The sequence below is a fragment of the Medicago sativa genome, chromosome 7 (genome assembly GCF_051527215.1).
Source record: "Medicago sativa cultivar Bolivia chromosome 7, Bolivia_mono, whole genome shotgun sequence".
NCBI lineage: Eukaryota > Viridiplantae > Streptophyta > Magnoliopsida > Fabales > Fabaceae > Medicago > Medicago sativa.
Window position 1 is genome coordinate 74,287,980 of NC_140755.1, and position 18,172 is coordinate 74,306,151.

Sequence of the window (18,172 nt, forward strand, 5' to 3'; positions counted from 1 at the left end):
AGCTGCTCAAAAAGAAATCATCAACAAAGTTTGAGATGAGAGACCTTCGACAACTCAATTATTTCTTGGAAATCGAGGTGACCTACTCATAACAAGGTATTATTACCTCTCAAAGATATTATGTACTTAATATTTTGCAGAAAACAGACAAAATAGGATGCAAACCTGCAAGTGTTTCCACTGGGTAGAATCAAAGGATAAGTTTTGAGGAGGAAAACTCCAGAGTTGACTAGGGTTTGTATTAGATATTAGTTGAAAAGTTGATTTATTTGGCACACACACTAGGCCAGATTTGGCATATACAGCGAGTGTAGTTAGCCAATTCATGCATGATCTGGGAGTGAGACACATGCAAGTTGTATGTCGTGGGAGAGGACTCTTGTTTAAAAGAAGTGGAAGTCTAACTATGGAGACTTACACTGATGATGATTATGCAGGTTTATTGAGTAATAGAAGATCTACTTCAGGCTATTGTACTTTCTTTTGTGGAAACCTTGTTGCTTAGTTAACTTACTTGCAAGCTGTGAATGATAGATATCCATTCACCAACTTGAAAGGGGGTGTTGTAAATAATAGTGTAAATTATAATATGTTTAGTTACTTTCATATGTGACCTGTTAAGCTTAAATTATTATCTATTTAAACTTAGCTCTCGTATCATTTTGAATGATTGTTATTGAAATACATTTATAAGTTAGGAAGGTACCCCGAAGAGGAATTGAAATTGGCATTGGCAGATACGGGATACCGCTATTGGAGTGGGAACTAGAACAAGTTCTAATGCTAGAAAATTTGTTAGGCACCTCATGTTCGTACTTCGTAGGTTGGTGCAACAAATTCATGGTGATGACTTCCTAATAATGTTGGATACTTGGACGATATCTAGTGGCGGAGTGACATGGGTGGCCTATAGAGGTCATTGTCCCCCCGCATTTTTAATATTTTTTTTATATAGTACATAGCTAAACTACTACTACCTCCGTCCCTAATTATAAAACAAAAAAATAAAGAGCAAATTAAAACCTAAAATAAAAATAGGGGATAAAAAGGGGGTCATAGTGATATGAAGTTTGACCGAGAGATAGGAGATAAAAATGGGTCATAGTGATATAAAGTTCGACAGATAGATAAGTAAAGTATGAGGAAAACTTTAAATTATATACCTTTTGCATTTTTTGTTTAAACAATACCTTTTGTATTTGAAAAGTTATTATTTTAATCAAATTATGGTTTTTGTTCGTTCAAAAACAATGTTTCTTATAAGAACAGAAATGGTTATGAACTGCTGCAGTAAGCCAAAATCCATTCATTTTTGTTCGTATAAGAACAGAAAGCATATAATGTTTTAAAAAGGTTTAAAAAACGTCTTAAATATCATATCATGTATAGGTTAAACCAAGATCACTGTATCAGAAAAATCTTATTTATTTCCATGAGTTTTGCACTTTTATTGTATAGAATTAGTATAATCTAATGTGTTTGGTAAATTCTTTTTAGAAAATTGCATCATATTTTATGACGAGGAGTAGTCATTGCTAAACGAAATTGGATACTCCATACCTACAACATGGTTGTAAAAAAAAAAAGTAACGGAAAACCGAATTTCAAATTTTCTAAGTTTTCCAAAATTGTTTTTGTGCTGCAATAGAACTTTTTGGATACATTATTAATCTGCTATGTGAGTGAGACTCGTGTCATGCATGCGAAAGCAAGTATTCCTCCCTGGGTGAAATGATTTAACTGGCATGCTTGCTAGAACCGTAGCCGTAGGCCCACTCGAATCGAGCTTCAAACCAAATGTGTCAATTGTTCTCCTCTTTCAAACCAAATGCTTAACAGAACTTACACAACTTTAGTGTAAGCTATGTTAAGCGTCAAACGGAAAGTGTGATTCATTTTCTTGCAAAGTTTTGATTATTAACATTGAATTCTAAAATAGGCATGAAAGCTTCATAGCATGCATTGAAAGTGACCTTAATGCCAAACATAATGCAGATAAAAAATACCAAAACATCAACAACAAAATGCAGAATATAATAAAACTATGGACCACTTTCATTCATTCTTAAAATGTTATAATTAATAACTATTTCATAAAAGTACAAATTTCATTATGAAATTCAAATTCAACAGGGAAAGAAAAGCCATAACGAGAAAATTATGTATAATAGAAAAGCTTCCCCAAAACGGTACTTTCTTAATCTTAATTTTCAGATTTTGTTTGTATAGTATTTGTTTGTGAACAAGCTGAACCAGGACTCTGAAGCACTTCAGATTCATCTCTAACAGATTCAGATTCAGATACCGACTCAACCATTTCCTCTGTTTTCACCTTCTGAACAACAACAACAACAAAAACAAAGGTACATTTCTCAATTTTCAATTCACAGTCTCAAATCTTAATTAATCGAATAATTAACGCAAAACTGCTTCAAAATCTGAGAAATTAGCACATAATTTCATACCTCTGACGTCGATGGTGCTGTTTCGTTGATAATCTTTTCATGTTCCTTTTCTCTAAGGGTTCGAATAGGAGAAACTCTCTGTTACAATCGAAAAAGTAAAAAACAAAATTAGAAACAAAACGAAACTGAATGGTGAAAACTTGAAATGTTAATTTAATTGTTCGCACCATGCATCGATATTTGAGTTCCTTCAAACGGAACAATCTATCGACTTGAATTTCGAGATTCTTCTGAATCTCGCTTTTCTCTTCCATCTCCTTCATCTTCGCGTCAAGCAACGCTTCTCTCTCTTTCAGCATTTTCTCTGTCTTTTCTTTGTCGATTCTTAGTCTCTCCAGCTTCTTCTTCATCGCAGTCAGCTCCTCTGCAAGCGACGTCTCCAGTGGAGAAGTGGTGATCGGACAGTTTTCCTTCTGGATCGGTGTGATTTCGAAACATAATTGATCGAGCTTGGGTTTGTGCTTTGTGGAAAGATGGTGAGTGAGATCGGCGGGAGTGTTTATGGGCTGAAGTGGTGTCCGGCCAGAGCGTGGCCGGACTTTCGGTGTTCCGGTGGCGGGTGTTTGCATAAGTTGTGCCATGTTTGGTTTGGTGTGGTTGAGAAATGAGAAGTGAAAGAATTGGAGAATGGTGAATAAAAAGGTGGTGTGGAAGATGATGATGTAATAAGTTTCGAATTTGAAACTAGACAGGCGCTAACGGCTAGTGCTTTTTTTTAATACAGTTTTTTTGACTTATTACATCATCATCTCTTAGCGTAATGATTTTTGCTTTAAAAAAAGATCACATTGGATTCTTGGACAATTTATTTTATAAAATAGATTATTAGTGGAGATTCTTAGCTAACTTAACTTTAAATTAAATCCATATTTGAATTTATCATTTTTATATTATGAAAATGTTTTGTGTACACTCGTTGAAGGTGTATACACCTTAAAATAAAGAGAGAAAAAGAGAGCAACGATGAGATATATATGATAGTTTGATGATGTGATAAGATAAGAAAGATAAAAAGAAAATCAATTATGTCTGTTTATGAGTTGTTTGAGAGGATGCAACTCTATTGCAATCGATCACATCTAAGCATGTGTTTGGCCTAGCGACTACCTGGACATTTTTTTTTAACAAGCCGCGGTTACCTCGACATTGTCGTGCGTTTTTCCAAACTCTACGATCAACAACTTTTCAAAAACCACGACAAATTTACATAATGACGCGACATTTTCCTTGTTGCCGTCAAACCAAACACACTTTAACAATTTGATTAAGATTGGACATATCAAATTTTAAGCTAGAATTTTAAATTTAAAAACACTTACAATTCAAAGTTGAATTAAAACCATCTAATAGCTAATTGCATGTTGTTAAACTACACCCAATTCATATCCTAATGGTTGATGTAATAGACCAACAAATCACACGACTATCCAATTCACCGTCACATTTGATATTTAGTTTGTGTATGAACTAAAAATAGGACCGACATTGATGTTGTTGGGGGCTCCAACTCTTCTTTTCTTGGGAGAGTTCCTCCTACGTCTACATCAATGAGATAAATTCTTTTTCCCTTTAGGCTGGTTTTTCTCTTTATAGTGACTTTTTTTCCCGCCTCTTTGAGAGCCCTTTTTTGCACAATATTGCTTTATTTAGGTTTTGATTTTGATTTTATTTTTTTGAAAGTGTATTTGCCGTGTATTACTCCTATCTTAACACCCTATCTATGTAGTAACTGTCGTTGGACATTATCTAATTCATCAACTATCCTTTGAATAAAAATTTGTTTATGAGAATTGACACACTACAGAATTTCATCAAATTCTAAGATATTCATCAAGATCCACATTGTTACTCCATAGAGAAGCATATATTTATAAAAATAAAAATAAACAAACAAATACCACCCATCTCAAACTATGGGAAATTTTATATTACAAAATACATACCAAACATTTATTCATCGTGGAATAGGCGATACGTGTAAAGGACATTTTTTTATATATAAAAAAAAAAAAAAGGTAAAGGACATTGGTAAAATAAATTAAAAAAATCTAATCTAAATAGAATAAACTATAAACTATACAAAAGAAAGCTTGTTACCATATATCAAACAAAATAAAAGAAAAGACTACTAACATTTCTTATATATAGGCTTATTTAAACTTCATTTTTTCCAATAAAATGTGTTTTCTATGAAACTTATGAGCAGGGAACCGTTCTATTTTTTCTCAAAAGAAAGTGAGGACTCCATTGCCGTAGTTTTAGGAGTATAGAGGCAGAAAACTGTGAGATTAGAGGTAATCCATAGGAAGCTCCCAGTTATCTTCATTATTATCCCACTCTCTTGGATTGGGTTTCTTTCTTCCAAAACCTTTCCTTCTCCTTGAAGCACGACCATATGTTGCAGATTGTTCGGATTCATAATCTTCGACATCATCCACCGAGATTCCCACATTCTGGTTGCCCAAAAAGCCCTGGTGAAGGAAAATAGGAAGTTTTATGATCAAATAGACAATAAACAATTTGTCACCAAAACGCTAAAAGGATGCCTGGAATTATTTATCTATTTGCAATGGGATACCACACTGCTCAATAAGTTTTCCCCACTGAATTCCAAATCATATTCCAGAATGAACAGGGAAAGGAATGATTCTAGAAAGATGGTATCAACTATTTCAGATGAAAAGGAAGAAATCCGACTAGGAATATAATTAGATGACTAAATAAAAACATGGAGTCGGTATGCCATAAGCAGGGGGAATGAAAATAAGGTATCCTAAATTTCCATGCATAAAAACTATTAAAAAGCATGATCTTATGTTGTTATATTTGTGTATCTATCATGACAATTGGAAATAATGGGTGTGAAATAATGTATAACTGGTCATTTCAGCCAATTTTAGCTTATTTGATTTTTATTAGCACGCTTGACAAAAGTCGAGGTAAGTAGTGTGAACATGTTCTTTTATATAAGAAATTATAGCTTATATAAATCAACCAAAATATAAGAAACTTTTAACCTATATAAATCAACTAAAATATAAAGCTTATATAAATCAACTAAAACATTAAAAAAAAAAAAGTACAAGCATGTTCTTTTATATCATTTTCCATTAATCAATCATGGGAACAGTTAATCTTACGAAACACTTCTTATTCAATACGCTATTTTAACACTGTCTAGCTTTTGGCCAAAAATGATTCAACTAGCTTATCAGCTGCTTTTTACCTGGGCGAACCTAATCTGGAGAAAGGAATTCATAGACAAAAAATTTCAGCAGCTAAAAAAATAATAAAAGCAACCGACCAAGAAAACCTGTCACTTGGCCGTTTTACTCTTGAACTAAAGTTACCTTAGAAAGCCTTTGTATTCGTAAAGCTGCAGCTTCATGTACAACAACAGCATCAGACACCACTTCAAGTACATCCTCAACCATCAAAGAGTAGGTACTCACCTAAAATAATTAAATAGAAAATTAATATTGAAGAATGAAAGTAGCAAGTTGAATTACTTCAAATTTGGTTTTTATCCATGAAACAGATATATTCTGCAAGTCATACAACAGCCCCTAGTTTTTTCAGCTGCAACTACAGGTGCAGGTTTCGTATGAACAGTTATACATATTTAATATTTTTAACAGTGACACATACACATTGTCTTTTTTATTTTTTTTGGTATTTCACATTTGATCTTTTTAACAAACAGTGAGTTAACACAGATGGATTGAACTGCGGCTACTTTTGATTAAAAGGGACCAAATTGGAAAATTTCACCCGCAAGGGACTAAATGGAGAGTGAGACCAAAATAGGAGTTTCGCCTAATTTCTATTAGTTAGCTTTCGTTGAGTGAGATTTAGCAGTGGTAAGAATTTCCATTTATTAAAGGGCCATATTAGAATTGTACTATTTTTTTGAGAGATCACCCCTTTCCTCCAATAATGCATGAATCGGATACATATTTCCAATTACATTGACAAAACTTGCATGGAATATGTACAAATAATGACCTTACAAAGAAACAACCACTTACCAAACTTGATGGAATGATGGATAATCCAAATGAGTCTATCTCAAGTTCTTCAACAGCGCCTGAATTGATGCTGAAATTGTATCCACGCACCTAAGAGTTAAGATTTTCATAATTATATGATTAGATTATAGATAAATAAACCAGTAAATATCTGTACACAACATGGTGCAAGAAACAAATATTCACCTTTCCGATATTTCGTAGAGAGGGCGTTACAACTTTGTATCCAACCTAGCAAATGCAAGCAAATTAAGATTTCTAGTAATTTGTATAAATTTGAGAGAAGTGGTAATGAAGCCAAGATTGACACCGAAAATCCACGGAGTTACTTCCTATGATGATTAATTGAAAAGAGTGAAAGAAATGGTTGCTGTGAAAAATCATATAAAGTACTTGAAATCTGGATAAAAGTGTGGAAAATCATAATTTCTACAAGTGACCACTTTCCGATTTTCATATGGATAGAATTTAACTGGTCACAACTCACAACTAGTCATGTATCTTAAGCAGAAATAAGATGCCTTCAGTTTACTCATTCTAAGTACTTGAATCAACTATCATTTACAACATGACTATTTGTTATAACGACTCGCTAAAATCTGGAAGTAGTTCCACCAACATTTCTTTTGTTTGTGATATACCTACTGATTTCTATACTTAACCAATGACCAACAAATATTTCTTGTATAATTTTGTAACAATTTACTGCAACTTCTTTGGTTAATAATATTATTTTTAACCTCCCTCCGCCACTATCCTCTCTGGCTCTGTCTACAGTAATTATATACCTTACAGCATTAAGGCTGAGACTGTGTACTTGCTAAAATCCATATGCCAGTTTAATGGCTCGATGGCTTCCCTCTTCACCAGGAAAGAAAATCATAATTTCAAGCTAATCATAATTTCAAGCTACCTAACAGGAAAGTCAAATGAAAAATTCATTCAAATTTCCCAGTGTAGGGAAGCACTCTAATTCCTAGGTACCGCCTTAGGGCCTAAACCCAACATTCGGACTGCACAAAGAAGTTAGAGGGTGAAAGTGAGTTATTAGTTAGTTATGTTGTAAGGAGACATGTCTCGTGAATGATGTTTATAAACATTCGGACTGCACAAAGAAGTTAGAGGGTGAAAGTGAGTTATTAGTTAGTTATGTTGTAAGGAGACATGTCTCGTGAATGATGTTTATATAGAAAGGTAGTGCCATGAGGAGGTTATCGTACTTTTGGCACTCAGTTTTACAGTTTTCACTAGGCTGAGGGTGTTCATCCTCTGTAGGAGCTTTGCTCTTGGGATTATAGGGGAGAACTCTTGTGATTAATGATCATTCTCATTTAGTAAATAATACACTCATTTTATATCATTCTGTTCTTGGGTTTCTATCAACTCCACTATCCACTCCTTGTGTTTTCTATAAAATAAAATCCTATGCTGCTACAGGAATAGGATAACTGATGTGAGAAAGTAAGAGTATATTGAACACATTCAAATAAGATATTTACATCCAGTCTTAAATATTCAAATGGAGAAGTTACTCTTCAGCAAGATGAAAAAAGCATCCAGAAGAGTGGAGATCACTTTCTAATTATGAAATCCATAAATAAACAACAAACAGCATCAGATCATGTTACGGATGCTGGTCCAACCAGGTGTCAAGTGTTATAGCTATAAGTATCCGAAAAGGAATTACTGTTATGCAACTTTTTTTTTTTTTTTGACAAGTTATGCCACTTTCTTTGCTACCTTATTTTTGTCACTAGTTTTTCCAGAGGTTACCTTTTTCTAGTTTAAAGGGAAACAATTGTAATTGTTCAATCAAGGCAGGGTTAAATTTTGCTCTCACATTCCTACAGAGGGCAACTAGGTTCGATAAAACTCCTACCATGGTGGGGTCTAGAAAAGAGTTGAACCCACTGCATATCACGCTCCTACTGAGGAAAAAAATAATAATGTTGAGTATCAGGGTCTTGTCATAGATATCTTAGGGTTCTCTCTACCCCAAACAAGTCTAATTCTATTCAAGCAAAAATGTGAAGGTAGGAAAAAGAAGCATTTAGACATTTTCTTTGAGAATGATTAAGATATTGCATTGCCTGTGACATGATCCATTACAAGGGTACAGTCCCAGATCATATCGGATGTTATGTTCACATAATTTACAAACCATATGAAGACAATATGTGGGTATAAGCCCTGATACTTTGAGCAATATTAAGTTTCCTTCTAAGGCATGATTTAACTCTTGCATAAAACATGACTATCTTACATTGTTTCAGCAACAAATCAGAGTTTTGAGTGTAACATAAAGAAGTCATTTCATCCATATTCTGCCAGACTATATGAAACTCCTCCCATAAATCATATAAAAAGTTAATTCACAAGAAACAGTAAATCATACCAGAGTCTCCAATCCAATCATATTGTATTCGTTGTCTATTGCACTTTCATCTGGAACAAGGACAACATCCCCAACCTAACAATTTAACATGCAAAAAACTCAATACTGTGAAAAACTCAAGAAGTTACTTCCTGTCAAACCATTTGTATTACTAGGAGTTCCATGCAACCACAAGAGTAAGTTTGTTTGGATTAGCTTATTTGAGTTTGTATTACTAGGAGTTCCGTGCAACCACAAGAGTAAGTTTGTTTGGATTAGCTTATTTGAGTTTATCTACTGATATAAGCACTTGTGATATTGTTTGGGAGAGCTTATAGCAACAACTTATGATATGCCTGTAAACTGTTTTGGATTTATTTCTATAAGCTCTCCATGATAGCTTATATGAAAACAGTTTGACTTCGTTTTATCCATTATTATAGAAATAGCTTATACATAAGCACTTATATAATAAACATTTATGCTGTAAGCACCTAATTAAGTTGTTTATCCAAACAGGGTCAAGCCAAGTTGCATGCAAATTTTCCATCAGAAGTCATAATGCATTGGAAGTTTCAAGCAAAAGGATTTACAACTCTCCTCCCACAACAAACAGCATCTATAATTAACATTAACTGGTTTCTGACCTAAGTGATTATCCTTGATATTGCAGTCAAAAGAACTACCAAAAAGTATTATAAACTGAAGCAAGCATGTAGACATTATCTGTCTTAATTTAGTAAAAAAACTAGTCTTTCCTAATTCCATACTTGTTATACCTGATTGATATCCTCAAGAAGGAATTTTTCTGAATCCCCAGAAAGCAAGTTTGATCTCACCTCTACAAACAAGACCATCCACTGAAAATGAAATTCAACCAATCATAAAAAGCAAACAAAACAATACAAATAAATTCCAAAAAACAAAACTTTAACAAACAAACAAACAAAGTGCAATTATCTTACAGAGGTAGTGTCCACCCAAAGCTGTGAGACAAATCCCAAACTAAGAGCAGATTGAATACTAATCACTTGCTTCGCCAACAAATTTGACCTTCTAATCACTTGTTTACCTCTTCTTAATCTCAAATTACCACCAAATTTCTCAACTTTATCATCTTTTCTCAAATCAACACCATCATCATTTCCATCTCCATCACCACGAACCGGAATCAAATCATCTTCTCCCAATTCATTCGCACTGTTTCCACTTTCCTTGTCATCATTTTCATCTATTTCAACAGATGAGTTAGACCCATCAGTTTCATTGGACAAACCCTCCAACTCTAACCCGAAATTGTTCTCCTTTGAGTCCTCAAATTGAAGTTCGTTGTAAAAGCTATGACCCCTTGATGGTGGACCCGGATTTCCATTGGACCTTGAGCTCAACGCTGCGGAAACACTGTTGTTGCCACTGGTTTTGGAGAGTTTGGGTGAAAAGGGGGAAAAGGAAATTGGGTTGAATTGGGTTCTGGTTGATGAGGTTGTGTATGAATTGAGAAAGGGGAACAATGGAGATTCTGCAGCTGAAATGGAAAGTGGGTTTATAGCGAGAAAATCAGTCATAGTGAAGGAGAGCTGAACACCAGGTGGTGCAGAGGTAGATTACTACCTTGCTGCATGAAACTCTACTGCGTAATAATGAAGTGATTTTGGAGCTTTTTATTTTGAGCTTAAAAATGCAATGAGATTTTTTTTTTTCTTCAAAAATAATAAATTATATCAGTTCTTTTATCTTATACTACCACTGTTTTAATTTATGGCTCTGTTTTGGTAAGTAGGGGTGTTCAAAATCGAACAAATCCAATAGAAAAACCGCAAACCGAACCAACCTAAATCGAAACTGCAAAAAACCGCATTTGGTTTGGATGTATTCGGATCACTTTTTTACTCAACCGCGTGGTTTGGTTTGGTTTGCGGTTTTCATTTTACCAACCGAACCAAACCAATCGCAACATAGAAAAACACTAATTGAAATTCATGTCACCTAGACCAATACTCATAGAAACTCAATGGAAACTTTTATAAAATAACATAGTTTTCTCTTATTAAGTTTCTTCTTTGCTTTTTATTTCAAACATGTATCTATGTGCTACTTGAACTTTTAGAGAATGATAAAATCTAAATATTTTACATTTCTTGCATAATAGAATTGATTTTTATCCAGGTTTTTAATTTAGTTTATGTTGTTTGGTGAAAATGTAAATGTAACGTGGAATGAAATAAAAAACATTGTCGAAACCTACCTAAAAATATGTTGTGTTTTAACTTTTTAACTCGATTTTAATGTTGGAGACAAAAAATGGTATTGTCTCAAAAAAAACCGCATCAACCGATCCAACCCAAACCGCATTTGTTTGGTTTGGTTTGGTTCGGATTGTGCTTTAAAAGTCAACCGAACCAAACCAAACCGCATGCTTTTTTATCTTGCAGTTTGGATGACTTTTAGCCCTAAAACCGAACCGAACCAAACCGCACCGCAAACACCCCTATTAGTAAGACTAAAAATAAACTTATAGCTTATAAGCTCATTCAATCAATTTTACATAAATTAAGAAATGTAATTAATTATGATTAGAAAATAGTAATTATATGTTATTTTATGAAAAATATCATTTATTAATGGTATAAAAGATATAAATTGAAAGAATTGAAATAAAATAAAGTAATAAATAGTAAACGATAAAGTGAAAAAATAAGCACTCATGATTAATTGATAAAATGACATATAATTAAAGACAAACAAATTTTATTAGAATGATGTATAATTTGGGACGGAAATATTGATTTTATTAAAGAAGGTCTATCAATAAATGGGCAAATAATCATCTTGGTCTTCAACGGGTATTAAGTAGACACAATAGTCATTCGATTTAAAATAGTCGCTGACCGTGGAGTGGGTTAGTCAAAGATAGTTATTGATGTTAAAAAATTTCGTTAATAATGTTACATCAATCTTTCATTATACTCACTGTCACATTAGTCAACGTAAGTATTTATTTATTGTCATGTCAATCCTTGTAAGAAAAGAGTTATTGTGCGTAATAAACTCAAAAAAATAAATTATTTTACTGTCATATACTATTTTAATTAACAGAATGCACAATCAGATATTATTTTGAATTTTCAATGTATTGAAGGATTACGGTGGCTACTCCTTATACATTCATAGATGAATATGACTAGTTGTCCACCAATAAATAAAAAATGCAATGGATTGAAGTATCTTCAATCCGTATGCAATATGATTATGAAGAATATGTTTAGTTAAATAATAAACAATTGTTTGGTTCCGCGCTTAACATGCAAAAAAAATTAAAATATAAAAAAATATAAATTAAAACTAATACAGTTTCCGATAATATATATGACATAGGCGAGAGATTGTTGATAAGTGCTCAATGCCAAGACCACATTAGAAAAGACCACTTGTTGATATGACATAGTCTAATGGAATATATTAACACCAATAAGATGGTCTCTTTAACACAAGGCGTACCAAAAAAATACCACTAAAGCTTACAATAAGTCATTCACAAAAAGAGACAAAAAATGGGACTTATCTAATGCCCAAACAAGTAAACGAACTCGAGTGCCAACAATGACATCCAAAGACAAAATTTGCATTCTTTGTCTTCATCCACCATAAGAATAATGTTCTACTTTCTCCAGCAACTGAGGTATGGATTTCGCTGAATCTAGTGATGAAAATTTTGCTACAAGTAGAAGCGACGATGATACCTTCGTTGTCTCTCCTCGTAACACCAATATCCAACTTACCCCCCCCCCCCCCCCCATTAGACTTGGTGCATCAACATTAAGCTTATAAAAGCCACTAAAAGGGGAGTGAACATCGAATATGACAAAATTGGACTCCACTTAGCGTCTTTGGCAACATCGTAGTATCACTCGTACAATTATCAATAAATCTTTGAACAATGAGAATCACATCAACATCAATCCCCTCAAAACATTTATTTTTTATTTTTAGAACACCATATTTCATAACAAAAGGCCAAATATATGGACTACAATATTCCCGTTTACATCAATAATATTTTTTTTCTACCATTCCCGAAAAGGTATGTATTTCGAATCATGCGAATTTAATACCACACCCACAGATGAAGCAAGTCACGTCAATCTGACCGATGACACTCTATAGAGAGGCGGGAAATCGCTTCATCATGTTGTCTATGAAAAACACACAATGGATCACAATTGATTCCTTTTTTTAAAAGATCATTTTTGCGTAGTAGTTTTGCACATAGAATCCTCGAAGCCAATTGGATGTGTCTTGAAATGCTCTTATTTTCTACATTTTTCCCACACCTGTTGATCAATATTCTACACTGAGCCATGAGAGACAGCTATTTCGCGCCTAACCTTTAAGAAACAATATAAACTCTTCATAGAAAAAAATGCAAACCTTGACGCTCATCACAAAAATTCATCTTGTAATTTAGAGAAATAAATTAGTGACATAAGAATTTGTTGAATGGGGGAAAATTTCATTGCTTAAACGAGGGTTTCGCTCAAGAAATACTCGTGTGGTTGGTAAAAAGTACATTTATTCTATGAAAACTAGTCCTTGCACCCGTGCTGCCGCACGGGTCATACAAATTGCATATGTGTAAATCCTAAAAGCAAATTTTAATAGTAAGTATCAAACCTTGAAAGTACATCTTAGTGATCACACCTCTCTCTGTTGTTATGGATAAAATATGAAAATAAAACTGTATTAGTCTAAGAAAATAATGTGTTCTCTATGTATAATCTTATATGCTGTATGTGTGGGATATATGAACTTCTTTTTGAGAAAACATATCAACCAATTTACGGACCTTCCTTAAAAAAAAACCAATTTATGGACCGAAAATGTATACCCAAACACAAAAAATAAGGAAAGGAAAGTAAAAGGAGAACCACATCACCTTAACAAAGCACAAAAGCATAAATGATCATGGTAGCAGAGTTGGGCAATCATGCATATATAAGATAAGTTGGGGCAAGATTTTATTGAAAAAATTAAAACGTTCGTTTTTAGAGTTTCCAATCTAATGAATGGAACTTTTTTTGGATATCATAATCATTTTAATCTTCTTATCATGTTAGGACTGACTTTTCCTAAATTTTCTGACAATTTGATTAGTGTATACGTTTTTTTATTTATTTTATGTGGACATATGGATTTAATTATTTAATAATTGTAGCATACATATTTTTCTTTGAGGTATATAGTACTAACTGTCAAGTAAGTCTTTGTTTTCTCCTTTCATTTTGTGTGACATGCAAAATGGGAAGTTCCTTTTTTTTTTCAATAGTGGAGGAAACTATTCAATTTGATAATTAATTAATTCTTTAATTCTTCAAAGATAATTGGAAAGTCAAGTTGTTAATTAATAGTGTAAATTTTTTTTAGATGTACAAATTCAAAGATATATAAATATATAGAAGATAGAGAGATAGATGTGTAACTTGGATCATATCCTTTAACCTTCTCTATATATTGTTTTTAGAGGCACTATTCTTTATTCATCTCAATTTTATCTATCTTTATCTTAATTACACATACACAATGTTTATCTCTATCATTATACTTGGAGTAATATGTTTATTATTATTTTTATACGAAAAAATGGTAGACACTTGTCTTCACCTTTATAAAAAAACAGTATTATTTATAAATACACCCCTTATTTATATTACCAATTTGTATTAATTAATAGCCAAAAAATAAAGAGTAAAAAAGAGAAGAAAAACTATAACACCAAATTGAAGAGGAATCATCCAATAGTTTCATGGAGAAAGTGACAATAAACAACCATTTTTAATAAGCTTCTTCCTCACCATCAATGATGCAACAAAATAAAAAATAGAAGCATCATTTATCCTAATTCACAAAAAAATCAAAAATCCACATACACATTAAGGAATAAAAAAATATATAAAAGAAAGTTCGAAAAATAGACTAATAAACATTTGAAGCTTAACTATTTGATCAATCTAAGAGTAACTTGACTCCCTATCAATTATCATATCATAGAAACCAGTTAATAATCAAGAGATAAGAGAAAAATTGTACATACACTAATGAATAAATCGTCATATAATTAATACCAAGAAATATTGAAAAATGGATTCAAATCCAAATCCAACACCAAAACTCACTGGTTTCTAGCTTTCATCTTTTGCAGCGAATCAAGACTACTACCACCACATAGTATTATTAGAATTGTGAATATTGTTATTTCCTTTCATATTTGAAGCTCTATGTCTCCTCATGTAGCCACCTAAAGCTTGTCCTATTGCAAACTCCAATCCACAAATAGAACACTCTTGTTTTAGACTTTGATAATCAAAAGATGAAGAGTAAAAGTGAGTGGAAAAACAACAATACAAAATTGAAGATAAACTATCCAATTGTTACTTGAAAGTGATGATGAACAAAACCCAAAATATGATGCACAAAATCACATATTTATACACAATGTTTTCAATGTAGAAACTAAAAATATTGAGATCATATTAGTGGTTGTATATATAATGAGTGAGTGTATGGTCATAATTAAAAAATGAGTTACGGAATAAAAAAAAAGCAGTTCAAAGGTTGTGATAGAAATGAATCCATCCATCCATAATCCATAATAAACATGTAAAGAATGTGTGAAGGAGGTATAACGTAAAATGAAACAAAAAGCATAACGTCAAATTAAAAGTTAATTGTGCCTTGTATTACTTGACCTTGTGTATTCTTTTTAATTGTTGATATCAACTGATAATAACATCATGCTCAATATATTACTCCAAGTCTAGACACTCACCGATAGTCTTTTCCTCCCTCTCTGCTTCCAATATTTCATTGAAAGGCATAAAATCGAAATGATTTAAAGGAATGGTACTTGCATCAATTTTAAAGAACTTTGTCCTGTCTATAAGGTTTAGCTTGAACTTATGTTGGGTAACTTGATACTTAGGATCATTTTTAGTCACCAAAACATTCTCAATGTCGTATGCAGATCCCTCTTCCACGTTTGACCTTATCTTTGGCACCAAATGTTTTTTAGCAGATGCTTGTATCTTTCCAAGCTGTTTTTTTAAATTAAACAAAGGTGAAATATAACACAACCTGAGCCAAATATAATTTTCAAAATATAAGACCACATTATATAATTTCAAAAAACCAACCTTGTCATCAAGCAATAGCATGTGAATAGAGTTATCCTCATTTGGGTTGTTGAACTCAGACACGGTCCAAACATGGACGACACGAACTCGAAGTTTGATGTTGATCTTTCCAGCAACAATGGCGGCAACAGGAGTGATGAATGGAGCCATGGTGATATCAAGCACACGAAGGAAGAGTTTCACCTAGAACTTTGATTTCAATGTTTAGTGAATAATAGAGTGATGATCCATGGTCCATATATACACCAGAATTTGTGGTATCTCATTAAAATCCCACTATCAGTTTTTTTTTTCCAGTTTTGGGCGCAGCCTTGCCATGAATGAGAAACGGTTTTCATACAAAATTGATATTCCATCAAAATTGAGAGTGAAAAGTCTCCATAATTAGATATAACAGCACTTACATCAACTGATATTCCATCAAAATTGAGAGTGAAAAGTCCCAATAATTAGAATTAGCAATAGTTATAGCAATTGATATTCCATCAAAATAACTGCCAAGTCCATTGATATCTTTTCAATCAATCATATTCCAACTCACACAAAATAACATGATTACCCAACTTTTATAAATAACATTAAAATTAATTTTTTTGTTAAACACCAAAAATAAACTTTCATGAACAAAAATTCACTTTTATTAAACTTTCAAAATCCACTTTTATATCATATGGGAGAAATAATTATTTTAATTAAAAACCAACATTAAAAACCAACATTCTTTAACAGAAGACAATATATAATGCTAGGGCAAATGGTCCCAGCCCTATCCATCATACATGCACAATATATTAAGATTTTTTTGTTAAACACCAAAAATAAACTTTCATCAACTAAAATCCACTTTTATTAAACTTTCAAAATCCATTTTAATTAAAAACCAACATTTTTTAAGAGAAGACAATTTCCACATATACCAACCGACCCTCATTTTTGTTTTCATTTGCTAAATAACTATATACTTTACAGTAGTAATGTTTTTTTGGTGTAGACTCTATAGTAATAATGTGCCAAAATTTTCCTAGATATCGATTATTAAAATTCATAGGCCTTGGTAGTAATAGTTTATCTTCCATGAATTCAAGAATCCATAAGGTTAACAATACCAGCTTTTATTATATGTATGCCAATTGATATACTGTCCAAACTTTAAAATGTTATATAAAGCTTTTTCACAAAGTGCACTATAAACAAAAGTGCTTATGTTATGGGTGAATTTTAGTAACACAACCTTTGGCACTGTTAACAAAACATTATTGATGTAGGAAACTAAAATATAATTAAACATCTTTTTCTATTTACACATGCAGAAACTAAAAATATGTTTTGAATGAATTTAAGCTTCCAAAATTGCTGATGCCAAATGATATTAATTCATTGTTGGTTTGTTCATGATATGCTATTCATTCATTTCAATCATAATGTATTAGTGGAAGCGATATTATAACACCAAAATAGCTACTGGTCAAGTGGTTAAAGTGCTTGGATGGAGGCTATGGGAGGCTATGGGTTGTGAGTTCAACTCCCTGTAGAGACTTTTTTCTCAAAAAAGGCACGATTAGGTTTAGGTTTAGGGTTTCACATTGAGCATGCATTGTGAACCTTAGTATTATATATTAAGATGTGTGAGTTGAACTTCTCCATTTGTATTGTAATGTGATATATATGTCTGCATATCAACATTCTTTGTACTATTATTATAGGAAATGTTGTTTAAATGTATAATCGGGATCGTGAAAAAGTCAGTCTAAAATCTCATATTTTCTTTACATATATGAATTTACTCTTATCTATTTGTTACATGTGCTATTTGTATTGAAAATTGAAGGTAATTTTGGAAGGAGAAAAAACCAACCCAAACAAGTCGAAAAAATTATTTTGTTTACAAATAGTATAGACATCGTTTGTAATTTACAGGCAATTTTTTTTATAAAATGTCATTGATAATTTACACGTGTTAACCTAATAAAAAAACGGAAATACAATCACAATATATAGATAATACAAATTCCTTAATTTCAATATTAAAAAAACAAAATTCTCCACATTTTGTTTTTGAAGGAATTTTCCATCCACATTTATTTAGTCAATCATTTGTGTCAATATTCTCCCCCTCAA

General features: G+C 32.3%; 2 protein-coding genes and 1 long non-coding RNA gene across 4 annotated transcripts; all 3 read right to left on the reverse strand.

Annotated features, from left to right (window-relative positions):
- Positions 1-2,034: 2,034 nt before the first annotated feature.
- LOC146908390 (myelin transcription factor) lies at positions 2,035-3,743 on the reverse strand. Of its 2 annotated transcripts, none has more exons than XM_085727186.1 (3): positions 2,633-3,743; positions 2,466-2,543; positions 2,035-2,335 (listed from the first exon to the last, which is right to left on the reverse strand). In XM_085727186.1, the coding sequence occupies exons 1-3, from the start codon at positions 3,044-3,046 to the stop codon at positions 2,204-2,206; spliced, it is 624 nt and encodes a 207-aa protein (XP_085583312.1). In that variant the 5' UTR covers positions 3,047-3,743; the 3' UTR covers positions 2,035-2,203. The 2 variants fall into 2 exon arrangements, with proteins under 2 accessions (XP_085583312.1, XP_085583313.1); XM_085727187.1 differs by having other exon boundaries at positions 2,035-2,332; positions 2,633-3,150.
- A 643-nt stretch (positions 3,744-4,386) lies between these two features.
- LOC146908391 (uncharacterized) lies at positions 4,387-10,503 on the reverse strand. The gene is made up of 7 exons (XM_085723202.1): positions 9,833-10,503; positions 9,647-9,727; positions 8,889-8,963; positions 6,680-6,724; positions 6,494-6,583; positions 5,816-5,917; positions 4,387-4,936 (listed from the first exon to the last, which is right to left on the reverse strand). Exons 1-7 carry the CDS (start codon positions 10,430-10,432, stop codon positions 4,754-4,756), a joined length of 1,176 nt encoding a protein of 391 aa, XP_085579328.1. The 5' UTR covers positions 10,433-10,503; the 3' UTR covers positions 4,387-4,753.
- Positions 10,504-14,629: 4,126 nt separating this feature from the next.
- LOC146908392 (uncharacterized) lies at positions 14,630-16,402 on the reverse strand. The gene is made up of 2 exons (XR_015019781.1): positions 15,038-16,402; positions 14,630-14,759 (listed from the first exon to the last, which is right to left on the reverse strand). It is a non-coding gene; the product is annotated as an uncharacterized LOC146908392 (long non-coding RNA).
- Positions 16,403-18,172: the final 1,770 nt, after the last annotated feature.